This window comes from Bemisia tabaci, chromosome 8 (genome assembly GCF_918797505.1).
Source record: "Bemisia tabaci chromosome 8, PGI_BMITA_v3".
Lineage (NCBI taxonomy): Eukaryota > Metazoa > Arthropoda > Insecta > Hemiptera > Aleyrodidae > Bemisia > Bemisia tabaci.
The window spans coordinates 29,801,730-29,814,855 of record NC_092800.1 but is presented as its reverse complement, the minus strand read 5'-3'; the positions used below and the strand labels follow the sequence as shown (position 1 = coordinate 29,814,855).

The 13,126-nt window shown below is 39.4% G+C and overlaps 1 protein-coding gene across 1 annotated transcript; it reads right to left on the bottom strand.

Annotated features, from left to right (window-relative positions):
* Positions 1-2,393: 2,393 nt before the first annotated feature.
* Positions 2,394-6,322, bottom strand: LOC140225296 (uncharacterized). The gene is made up of 2 exons (XM_072303691.1): positions 6,080-6,322; positions 2,394-3,721 (listed from the first exon to the last, which is right to left on the bottom strand). Exons 1-2 carry the CDS (start codon positions 6,190-6,192, stop codon positions 2,803-2,805), a joined length of 1,032 nt encoding a protein of 343 aa, XP_072159792.1. The 5' UTR covers positions 6,193-6,322; the 3' UTR covers positions 2,394-2,802.
* Positions 6,323-13,126: the final 6,804 nt, after the last annotated feature.

Below are 13,126 nucleotides of genomic sequence, written 5' to 3'. Positions count from 1 at the left end.
TTGCGGGGCATCCGAGCCAGAGAAACTCCGCAGCACAAAATTTCGACACTTCAAACATTTTGAGTAGGTAATAAACCTAGCTGCAGCTTTGTGTCCAGCTCTTCCTTTGACTTACAACAGAAGTCAGGTAGCAGCAAGAGAGTGAAACACACCCGAAAAGCCTGGTCATCTCAAGAAATTTCGATCATGGAAACTACGTTTGAGAAATTCTTGACTGAAGGAAAATTACCCGGAATGAGCCATGTGAAAAATGCTTGGAAAAACACCCTGAACTCCAGCGCACATGGCGCAATTTGAAGGATTGAGTAAGGAACGAACTAAATTCCCTTAAAGGAAAACCTTGGTGCAAACGCGCACATCGACGCTAAATATTCAGGACCGTAGAAGCTTATAATGAAATTTTAGTAGACCAAATAAGCTATCTCTCATGAAAGCAGGCTTCAATCACCTGCGTCTCCATTTTTCCTAGATAAATGTTATGTTTTTCACTAAAATTTTCATTATATGACTGAATGTAGGTGCAGCATTTCTTTTTCATTATGTGATTTTGAAAAGTTACTTTTGGCAAATACGTTTATTATTCCAAAAATATTATTTTGTATTCCTATATATTGTTTTCATTCTTTTGGAGATATATTTATCCATAAATTCTATTATTTTTGTAGGTTACCAGCCTACATTTACATTTTGATTAGAAGCTCCATGCTACATAAGCACTTCAAACAGAGAGCTTTTTAACTCGAGCCTGCTCAATCAATCATCTCTATCTGATTCTATCTACCGAGAAGACCACGGATTGTTCTACAGCGCATCAACCGCATTTCTTACTCACGTTAACGAAAAGAACAAAGCACTATACTTTCTCATCGTGACTCCAAGATCTTATAAACATGGGCTGGCTAAAAGGAGATCATCGGGTAAAATACGAGACATCAGACAGTTTCTATCAAATTCATTGGAAAAATGTGTCATTCGCGGTCGAAACAAAGAAGGAAGATTGCTTGCTAAGATCTGGGTTGTTAATATGCCATTCTCAAGCTTCATCTGCCTCACCTCGATCTAAGTGCTTGCAGCAGTTGCTCCAAAAATCTGCGACATCTGAATGTACAATCCAAAAAGAATACTCCCAATAGAATGTGCACAGTCAAACAGCACCCCAAGAATTTTGGAGCCAGACCGACACTGAACTTGGAGAGCTTCAATAAGGCATCCCCTCGGCCATCCTGCAACGCCACTCGCAGAATCAAAAGGAAATCTCCAGGACCATCCCGCAGCAGTCCAGGATGCAATTCGCAATAATCTCCATCGCCCTAGCCTTAGTAAGATTTGCATGAGAAATCTAAACACTTACCTTCAATAGTGATTAATTTATATGTTCTGTAAGTTGTATTTGCATGATACGAGACATCAGACTGATATTCTTCAGCAACCGAGGTAATGGACTATTGGGCTAGCCTCACCTCTTCTCATATTTTTTCCCGTTCTAACCTAATCTCGACCATGGAGAACACTTTTGCATTTGATCGATCCTTGGTTCGCCTCGCGTTGTCAACATTTACGTTAGAACAAATCTCCCGTACCGTGCGGTCCACTTTCGGTGCCCGGTGTATAATAACTTTCGATCATGCACCGGTTGTTGTTGTTTTTTACCACAATGTGTCGTTCTACCCGGAGGATTTAGAAAAGGCGTTCATCGTTTCGTCCTCAACAAACCACGGAAGCAGTGAGCAGACAGAATCCGGCCCGCACCGGCCCGCACCGGCCCGTCTTGACGGTCCGTCGCGACGGAAGGTTTGCTTTTTATGGGATCAAATGGGGCCGCGCAGACAGGCTCCGGCTCGGCTAGGCTCGGCTCGGCTCGGCGCGGATCGACGGCCGTCTCGTGACGGCCAGGTTGCTTTTTGAGCAAAATTTGACGGAGACGGACTCGTCAACCCGCCAGTATTGTTGTGTTTTCCTTCGATTCCAGTTGTGTTGTTGTGGCCAGTGCGAACTATTTTTATTATTATTAAAATCATAATAGTATAATTATCATTATGAACGACGAGGCGCTTATTGAGGAGGTACGCAAGTACAATTTTCTTTATGATCCGAAGGACAAGCGCCACCACGACCAACGCTTGACTAAAAATGCGTGGGAGGAAATTGCAAACACTCTAAGCTGTTCAGGTAATAAAAGATTTTTTAATTTTTTAATGTAGGTACTAGTGTTTAATAATACTTGAATGACTCCTATAAGTAACTATGTGGCAATGTGGCGTGACTTAATTTAAGGACGGTCCCTCTTTTTAATAGGAAAGTTTCTTTTTGCAGAATCTGCCGTTACACAAGGGGCCGTTCATAAATTACGCCACGCCGAAATTCGGGCTTTTGGAACCCCCCCCCCCCCCCCCCTCTTTACCACAACATTTAGGCCCATCGCGCCGATTTTCGGCCCCATGTTATTGTAAAGTCAGCGCTTCGCGTCGAATTTTCAATTTTTTTCCTGCGCTTGGCACCGGGGGGAGGTGTCCAGAGCTAGTTTTCTCACTTGAAAGAAAAGGTAGGTAGGTAAAGAATGAAAAGTAGGTTCTGTTGTTTTTTGTTTTTTTTTTACCATTAAACAATGATTTATTCGAGTTCAAAATGACATTTCTGGTATGGCACACGCCGGAAAAAGAGTGGATGACATTGAAGGATCAGTCCGATACTTTGGAAAACACGAATAAGTATTTCTATTAAAATCTAAAACCGAGCGAGAGTGAAAAAACTATATTGAGTTTTAAGTTTCTTCAGAGGAAGGACTTTTTCTATTCTTAATAATTAGGTGTCTCTTTGAGCTGATAATGTTGCTTGCCATTGCCATGGGACCGATCCAGCTTCTGACATAAAGTAAGCCATGTAAATATCACGGATTTCGAAAGCATCTCGTGGGTTGTTACCTCCTATCCCTGGGATTTCTCCCAGGCCTTCAGTGACAGCATCCATTTCAAATTCGCCTGGTTGCCAGCAACATTTATCGTCTCTCAGGAAATTGTGTAGGATCGTAGTCGCGAGTATAATATAATCCATGGTCTCGGGCTGAAAGCTGAATTTTTTGCCATAAATTCTGAATTTTTTAGCGAGAATGCCAAATGCATTTTCGCTGACTCTTCGCGCTCTGGAATGACGGTAATTGTATATCTTTTTTGGAACGTCATCTCCGAGATAAGCACCAGGAAAGGGTCTCATAGAATTAGTCAAGAGCGGGAACGCCTCATCTCCAACGATCACCATCGGCACAGTAACCTCTGAGTAAGGCAACGCTTTTGGCGGAGGAATATTGAGAGTGCCATTAGCCAGGGATTTTCCCAGACTTGAGGATCTGAAAATGCCACCATCGCTATTTCGGCCGTATGAGCCGACATCGACGGTGATGAATCTGTAATCTGCATCTACAAGGGCTAGTAGAACAATGCTGAATTCTTTTTTGTAATTGAAGAATAGTGAACCCGATTTTCTTGGCTTTTCAAAAACTACATGCTTTCCATCAATCGCCCCAATGCAATTAGGGTAATTCCACAGAGTCCAAAATCTTTCTGCATTTCGCAGCCAAGTTTCTTCAGTTGGTTTCGGCATCCAGGTGTCTTTCAGCGTTTCCCAAATTAGCTTGCTCGTTTCGAAAACTATGCCTCGAACGGTGGACTCTCCCATTCTGTAGCTGCATGCGGTGGTGTAGATTGAGTCTCCATGCCCGAGAACTCTGAAAAAAAGAAATTCAAGCACGTTGTAATATTTAAACTCCCCAAAATTTTAAATTTTTAGCAGCTAGGAGAAAATCTGAGCCATTTCTTGCTTTTTAATCAGTTTCAGATTGTAAGAAACGATGGAGCAGTCTCAGAGACCAGTACCGTAGACATGTTGTCAATAGAAGTAGAAGTGGCGACCCGGCTAAGAAAAAGGCAAAATGGAGGTATGAGGATGTAATGTCATTTTTGAAGGGGTCCATGCGAGAAAGAGGCCAGAAGTCCAATTTGGCGGAAGAGGATACTTCAGACGTCATCGGCATCGAAAATGACGAAACACAATTTTCCGACTCTGAAGAAACTGAGTTTCCTGAAAATTTTGAGTCAAATGATGGTCCAGTGCCACCAATAGTACCTACGACTTCGTCAGCACCTCCTCCTGTAGCAACTGTCTCAACTACCCCTTCAACATCCGCCTCTGCAGCTGGAAAAAACGACTCTCTCGCCCCTACCTCGCAGAAGAAGGAAAAAACTAAAACCCGCCTATCAAACAAACGGCAAGCAGTCAAGTCCTGCAAGCGTACTTAGCTTCGAAGAAGAAGCCCGAGGATGATCATTTGTCCAAGTTTTTTGCGGCTATGGAAGCGACAGTAAGGAAAATGAAGCCCATTTTTCAGATTAAAGTAAAGGCACAGGTGAGTTCAATAATTGCAGATTTTGAGATGCAATCACTTTTAAGTGAGGAGGCTTCAAATCATGCTGTTCCTTCTACCCACACAACCACCCGTTCCAATTTTTTCGCACAATATCCTCCTGTCCCTCCGTCACCCTCCATCACTCCCTCTTCCTCTGTCATTTCAGTTAATTCTTGCTCCTCGGTGAACTCATTATCTGATATCGCCCGTAACATCTCTCCCGTTAGACCTGTGGATTTCTCTATTACTCAGGGTCAAATAATAACCCCAGACTCAGGGCAGGTATTTCAATTCTCTTCAAGGGAACGGTCCCAAAGCACCCTGGAGGGTGACTTTTTATCGGAGAGCCAGGAAACGGGGCATTCTTTTTTACGTCTCTAAGACCTTGCCTACTTTTCATAATTCTTTGTTTTGAATTCATAATATTAATTGCTCTCTTCCATTAATTTGAAATGAGAAAACTCCTAAGTCCAGATAATTCTCACCTAATTGATTTTCAGAATTTAATGTAAAATTTTCTGTACGTTTATTTGTTTCCATTATCTTATAACTGTCAAATTTTCAGGCAATAAAATTTTTCATGAGCATAATACTTTCTTCATAATTTTGCCTGACCTCGACGCATCTCTACGACTCATGGATGTTTACGGTGCTAAGACTTTTATCTCCATTGAACCGCTCCAAAATTTCTCCTCATAAGTCACTATAGACTGATTTAGTGACTACGTCATCGACCCGATGTCGCATATATCGATTAGGATTTTGAAGGAAAGCAAAACAATAACCTCAAAATTAAAACCAACTCAAAATCACATACTAAGACCACATTAATAGTGTTTACTTATTTGTTTAATATGAAAACACAGAGAGACTGGCATTTATCATTTTATTTTTGAATCAAAAACATTGGGTAAACAACCATGGAATCATTTTCAGCGGTTCATGTTTTGAAGTAATTATTTTGTTTTCTTCCAAAATCCGAATCGATACATCGATATTGGAAGAATTTAAGTCATCACTAAATCACTTTATTTTCTGCGGCAACTGTCGTCATTCCTCCTCATTTTCTTTAGAAAGCTTTCTTCATTTGCCAATAATAATGTCAACGATTTTTAAATTATACTCGTTCATTTGAGGCGCTTTGAAGTCAAGGGGCCTGACTCCATTGTGGCATTGCGATTTTTTTTAAAAAAAAAAGAAAAAAAACCTATAACATAACATTTCAGGCGAATGTCAAAAATATTAGACCTGGTAAATTTTGCGAGAGTGTGGAAAACCCCTATTATTCCTCCTACCTTGTAAAATTTGCTTGTTGTCTCTTAAGACTGAATGCGAATTATATTTTACGTGAGAAAGTATTTTACAGCTGTCGATGAACTTGATTTTGTTTGAAAACTTTTTTCTAATTTTTGATGCGTAATACCTCCTATTTGCAAATGAAAACAAAGAATAACCTGTTCTATTTTACGAAAAAAAACTCGTTTATTTCAATAAGTAGCTCAACAGATTTTTTCTCTTCAAATATTCACGTCTGATTGCGTATGTCCGAAAATTTATCATTTTCTCTCAATATTTTTACTTGAAAAAAATTCAAAAACCTCTACGAGGGCAAGAAAGTTAAAAAAGTGAAAAAAGTGAAAATAATAGTTTAATAAAAAATTGGCTGGAACGGATACTCACTTTAATGTCACTGCGAGTCTCTCCATCGGCGAAATTGATTTCCTGTAATTGGTTTCCTGTTTTTGTAGTCCCGGAAGCGTGTTCACTAACTCAAAGAATTTATTAGCACTCATTCTAAAGAATTTAAAGAATCGCTGTTCGTCATTAAGTAAATCTGGGAACAAAGTATTGAACTCGCCAAGTTCAGGTCTCCTCAATTTATTGGATGTGTCCAAATTTGTCGCCGATTTTGCTGCAGCTCTTCTTCTTCATCAGCCAGTAACAAAGCGAGCACGATGTCCTCGTCACTCGATGAAATCTCCATCAGACACTAGTGCATGCCCACTGCAACCTGCTGATCGCTCCCCTAATAAGAAAAGCGCGAAAAGTTCATGTGATAATACAAATGCCGCGAGAATTCATCACTTTTTAAAGACGGCCCGTCACTGGTGACAGGGCTGACTTCTGTGTGCGCGAATTGACCGTCCCGTCACCTACCAGCCGAGCCCGTACGACGGGCCGGACCGGTGCGGGCCGGATTCTGTCTGCTCACTGCTTTAAGCAGTGAGCAGACAGAATCCGGCCCGCAACGGTCGGTCTTGAGGGTCCGTCGCGACGGGAGGGGAGGTTTACTGTCTATGAGATCAAACGGGGCCGCGCAGACAGGCTGCGGGTCGGCTCGACGGCCATCTCGTGACGGCCAGGTTGCTTCTTGAGCAAAATTTGACGGAGACGGACCCGTCACCCGCCAGTGTTAATGCGTTTTCCCTGGAATTAAGGTGTGTTTTGGTCAGTGCGAACTGTTTTTTATTATTACTAATAATAATATTATAATTATTATGAACGACGGAGCGCTGATCGAAGAAGTACGAAAGTACAGTTTTATTTATGATCCCACGGACAAACGCCATCATGACCAGCGCTTGACCAAGAATGCATGGGAAGAAGTAGGAGACATTCTAAGCTGTTCAGGTAATAAACGCTTCTTTTCAATTTTTTAATGTACTAATGTTTAATAATACTTGAATGACTCCTATACGTAACTGTGTGGCGTGACTTGATTTAAAGACGGCCCGTCACTGGTGACAGGGCTGACTTCTGTGTGCGCGGATTGACCGTCCCGTCACCTACCAGCCCAGCCCGTGCGACGGGCCGGGCCAAGTGCTAAAATATAGGAAATGAACCACAAAATGCAATTTTTTATTGCTTTGTGTGTCCTAACAGGAACAGTGGTAGGCGAGATCATCAAGGATGTTGTAAATTTTTGTTTGAAAAACGAGGATGACACCACATGCAAAGACAAGCCGAAACCGTTACTCACACCTTTGGATGAAGATGATGAGGAGGAAGAAAGCGTTTATGGAGCAAAGGACGATGATGACAAAGAAATGCCCAAACCCCATGCCCCAGTTCCCCCTTATGACGGCAAGATTACAGATTGTGCCAAGCACAGGGATGATTGGCGAGTATCCATGTGTGCGTCCTCTTTGAAACAGAGGCCTGATAACGAAGCGCACTTACGTAGCCTTGCTGCAAGTGGCTATCTAAAAGGCTGGTTTGACTGGAGAAGAGTATACCAGCATTGGGTACTCTGATAGGGTATCTCTCAGATCCTGTTCTCTCCCTTGTTGCTGGCGCAATCAACAATCCCAAGTTTGCTAACAGGTATAGCACAAGACTGACTAACAATCGACATGATTACTCCTTGGATTTCCCTATCAAAACGAGGAAGCCGATCTTGGTTTATTCGGTATCAACTTTAAAGATGCCACCGCGCTTTGTTTCAGGGACCAACGTTGCCCCGTCAGCCCCGTGGGTACAACGAAGGATAATTCGGGACATTGAACGCTCCCTGTCTAGAGCGAGTGAGCGAACTGCGGAGCTCCAATCCCGCGTCGCGGCCAGATCATCTGTAGTTCAGTTTTAAGTTAAGCTAGATTTAAGACACAGCTGTGATATTTTTTAGTTCCTTTTTTCCCTTTTACAAAGGATATTTTTTTTTTCAAGAAGTTTATCTGATCTGAAGTTTACATGACACAACCTTGCCCCATACCTTCTCACATCCGGATGCGTCAAAGATATCCAAAAATGGGGATTTCTTTGTATTTTGTTTTATCTGCAAATTTTGGTTTTTAAAAAATGGTTCTCATCTCCAAAGTCTTAGACATAAAAGAACCTACTGAGTCCAAATCTTTTAGACATTCAAGATGATATTTTTATCGATTTATTACATTGTTCATTATGCGATCAGTGGTATTATTGATGATCGTGATCATCTTCATAGTCAAAAACATATTTCTTTTCAAAAACATAAAATTAAGTCTGTTTCATCTTCATTTCCTCCATTTGAGGTATTCCGATGTCAATCATGTCGTCGATGGTATGTAAATGGGGATGGACATACGGAAAAACTTAGACATAAAAATTTTCAAAATTACAAAGGTAAAGGTTTACCTTCTTCAAACTAAAAGACACAAGCACAAATACCGATTGTGAAAATCATTTTTTGTGCAACGTGTAAAGAATGGTTTGAAGAGGGTTCTAACCATTACCAATCCTCAAATCATATTGACAAATGTTTCTTATTAAACGAATCCATTACTCTAATTGAATCTGCTCTGAAAAATCGCTTACGTACATACTTCTTGAAAAATTTTGATTTAAAACAGTTAGATTTAACAAAATACTTAAGAAGTAATGAACCTTTTTTACAAACCTACTCGTGAGATACTTGAAGAATTTCACCCGATAAAAATTAATCTTCTCACACACTTACAATTTGTCAAACCGGAGGAAGATGGAATAAACCAAAGAATTACTTTTAAAACAAAAAATAAAACTGTGTACATGACAATTGATTTAAAACAAATTTTTAAGGGTCTATTTAATGAAATTTTGCAAGAGAATGAAGATTTTTATATGACAGGATCTGGTTGGGTTTTGGAAAAAATATTAGGTTCTGAATTACGTGTAAATAGACTTTATAATCTTTCGAGGGGATCTAATTATTTTCCTTTACCATTTAACTCTAACTTTGTGATAAATGTAAAAATTGAAGACGAAAGGTGTTTCTATTATGCGGTTATGGGTAAATTTCTCCGTAAAGACATTAAAAACAAAAATTCACCATCCGTTTATAAATCTTTACCAAAAGTTTATGATTTCTCCATGTTAGATTTTCCCGTTGGATTAGATCAAATTTCAAAATTTGAAAAGGCAAATAACATTTCTATTTCTGTTTTTACGTTTCGTTCAGTTCAAGAGGGTGATAAATATAAAAAAATATTAGTCAAAAGCAAAATTTTGGTAACGTGATATTCTCTCCTCTAAAAGTTACTGATCCTGAACAGGATAGATCATCGTGATCTACTTTATTTTACAAATGGGGAGGGATTATCTCATTATTGTTGGATTACTAGTCTCTCATCTCTTATTAGGAGTCAGCTAACTAGTTGTAAAAGAAAAATTTATTTGTGTAAAAAATGTTTCAAATTTTATCATAATCCAACTCGAATAGATTTTAAGATAGCAAAAAAAGTCAGGGATCACAATCATCAATATACCCCTCGAGATATGTCTAATTATCGAATGACCTTATGTTCGGTTATGTTTCGGTTATTTTTCGAGAGCCGTTTGGATAGTCACTGGAGTGTGGTGAAAAAAGCTGCTTGAAGAAATTGTTCCTAGGACTCAATCGATTCCCAAAGCAAAATACTGGCCTTTAATAGGTACGGATTGCTATTTTCGTTTTCGTGCGACGTTTTATTTCATTTTATCACGGTGTGTGTCTTTGGCCGTCTCACAATATTTCGCGTTGGACGAATTGGTGAGGAACTGCTTTATTTGTGTCTAATTTCGTGTAGTAGATTTATAGTGTTTTCATTTTAAGTATTTTACATCACTTTCTTTTCTCATATTCGCTTATTTTTTAATGAAAAAAGTTTGTGACATTAATTAACGGTGAAGCACCATATGGTGACATCTCCACGTAGCCGCGTAGGCTCTTCCGTGTGACTGTACCCGAGTGACGCACACGGTAGATAAAGTGCATAGTGCGTGTATGCAAGGCGGGACCGGGTCAACGGTGCGAGCTGTTAAGCGGTAAAATTTGAAATTTTCAAATTTCCCGCCAAAACTTTAAAGGCCCCTACAGGGTGCAATTCTGTCAGGAGCCCACCGGAGGGGACTGATTCTTCCTGATCTTACACAGGGGCACACCTGTGCCAAATTTCCGATCAATCAGACAAAAAGTGATAAGAATAGGTTTTTTAATTTTTCGAACTTTTTCGGCGGGAAATTCGAATTTCCGAAATTCAAATTTCACCCGCGAATTTGGACTTAGAATTCTCCGAAGCGAAAAGCGTGGCAGAAAGTGAGTGTAGAGTGCGGGTCTAAGCCATGAGAGGAAGCAGGGGGGGCAACCCTCAACCCCCCCAACCCCCGCATGCCCACCCACCCCCTCCTCCCCCTGCAGACGAGACAACATACAGAAGCTGCGACTCCGGAGCAGCCAACGGTAATAATGCGACGATGTATCATAGTGTGAACGCCGGGAGTGACACCGCATCATTGAACTCGGCGAATTTCATTACAGGGATAGGTGGTTGTCCAAATTTCGCCAACTCGACTATGGTGGCGGCTAACAACGGTAGCGGTAGCTACCTCACCGGAACGCAGAGCTCCGGAGTATTATATGGAACGGCCAGAGGGCAAAATATGCAGGCCTTCCTAGATGATGAGAGGGCTATTGCAGCCGCCGCGGCTGAAGGCCTCACTCTAGCCACCAGATGGAGGGTACACGAGCAGATGGCACCCTTCAGGGCAAGGGCGCATAGCGACTCACGCCGCCAGAAATATGGAAGAATTCAATTCAATCCATAAGCTTGTCAACAATGACACTATCTCACCGACGGAACACAATAAAAACAAGACGTATCCTCTTTTGAAATTAGAAAGAACGGACTCAAAATATGGAGATGCTACTATAGCATCAATATTAATTAAAAATGTGGTTAGAAAAGTATTTCTTCCAAAAGTTTACACGTCCGACTTATCAGATGAGGCTATAGAAAAGATCAACGATGAGGCTTACAACCTCAAATATTTGGGGCCGGAGGGAAAATCTCACAAATATGTACTGACTACCAAACCAAAGACAAAGAAAACATCTCAGAAGAAAGTAGAATCGGATGAAGAGGAAGAAAAACCGAAAAAGAAAAAGAAGGTTAGTAAGAAAGAGGAGTTGGATGAAGATGATGAAAAGGAAAAGAAAAGGAAAAAAAATACTAAGAAACCTGTTCAGAAAAAAAACCAAAATCTGTGAAAAAAGTTAAAGATTCTGAGTGTGAGGATGATGATGATGATGATGAGGAAGAGGAGGATGAGGAAGAAGAGATCCCTAAAAAAGAAAATAAAAAACAGAAAAAGTTACTTCCAAAACTGATAGAATCCGACGAGAGCGAATCTGATTAATTTTTATCCATCAATTTTTTTATACTATACTTTACTATTATAATTATTACTATACTTTATTTTTTCAGAGTGATGGTTCGAACACCGAGATCTCTATGTTCAATTGCAATTTCCATTTTAGATTATGAAAACATTAATTATTTACTTTTAACATGTAATTTTTCACCAAGCGTAAAGTTAGTTCTTCTTAGATTCCATGCAGAAAAAGCGTTTCAATTTTTCCTACATAGTGAACATCATACTTCCCTCATGTTTAGTCAACCTACTTCTCTTTATTGTTTGCTCCATAATCTTGAAAATCATCGTTGTAATGAGGATTGTTTTCAAAAGTTTCAAATTTTCTTGTCTCCGTTAGAGAACAAAATAGGTTTTTTTGATTTTTGATTTTATTTATTTATGCTTAAGTTGTTTATTCAAAAAAAATATTCCCTTAATTTTTTAAACTGTTATATGCTAGGAATTAGAGGTATACTAATTCAGTAAGTTTTAGTAAGTAAAAATCAAAGATTTTTTCCAGATATTAATTTATATTTAAGTTTTCAAAAAACCGTTTGGTATTTAAATAGCAAAGAACTTTTCAAAAATGTGCTGGATATGTGAAAAATTACATTATACAGAGATTATTAACATGGTTATTGGAATCTGATATATTATATACCATTAATTATTATATTTTATATTCACCAAATGAAACATCTTTTTAAAAAAATTTTACTAGCTTTTTATCGTTGTTTTGTATTAATAAACTTTATAGTATTCATTTCTGTTGTGTTTACTTTATTTCCCGAACCCTCATTCAAAAAATAAATTAATAACAACAGGAAGTTTCCCTAATCAATAATTCTGTCAACTATTAATTTCTCTTATTGGAAAATACGAGGGGAAAAAGGAGAAGATAAACTAATAAGAGAATTATAAGCATTAAAACTAATAAGCAGGATCGTTCCTCACACACGTCATATCCAAAAATGAGGATTTCATAGTCTATCGATGTCTTAATTAAAATGACTTCTTTTCAAAGGAAGACAGGTCATCGAATGCGTAAGCTACGGAGAAGAAATTTGATTTCGCGATTTCCGCAATCTATCTGACTGAACGCGAAAACAGAATTGATTCAGAGGATAATAATAAAATGGTAGGAAGTTGTGAACGTAGGGATGCCATATCCGCAGGATTGGGAAGGCCCGCGAAACAGGCAAAAAAGGGAAAAACCGAGACCCAGTGTAAGGAAAAAAAAATTTGACTGGTAATGGTGAAAAAATAAATTCTCTGTCTAAACACGGATGAGAACGATTCAAGATTCTCCCAATCATAAACCAGAATAAGGACTCCAACAAAAGATCTGACTTCTCGCTTTCCATAAAACGGGCTCAGAATGATTGTGAAAAGGAAACAGCTCCTGAAATGAATCGAAAGACTCGTGTCAAAGCCGCCCCGTCATGGGAGCATTCCAGCCATCAGAGTAACTCCTCCTTTGATGTCTCAATCAGTAGGAAGGAGCACGGTTCTAGCATGTCAAGGAATACTCTCAAAAGTACAAATATGAAATACGCGCAGAAAGTCCAAATCATCGAACGGAAAGGAACACATTTTGAT

Coding starts and splice junctions, on each gene's coding strand:
- LOC140225296 (XM_072303691.1), bottom strand. CDS start 6,192: ATGAGTGCTAATAAATTCTTTGAGTTAGTGAACACGCTTCCGGGACTA. Junction 3,722..6,079: donor AGACTCGCAGTGACATTAAA/GTGAGTATCCGT, acceptor TCTTTTTTTCAG/AGTTCTCGGGCATGGAGACT.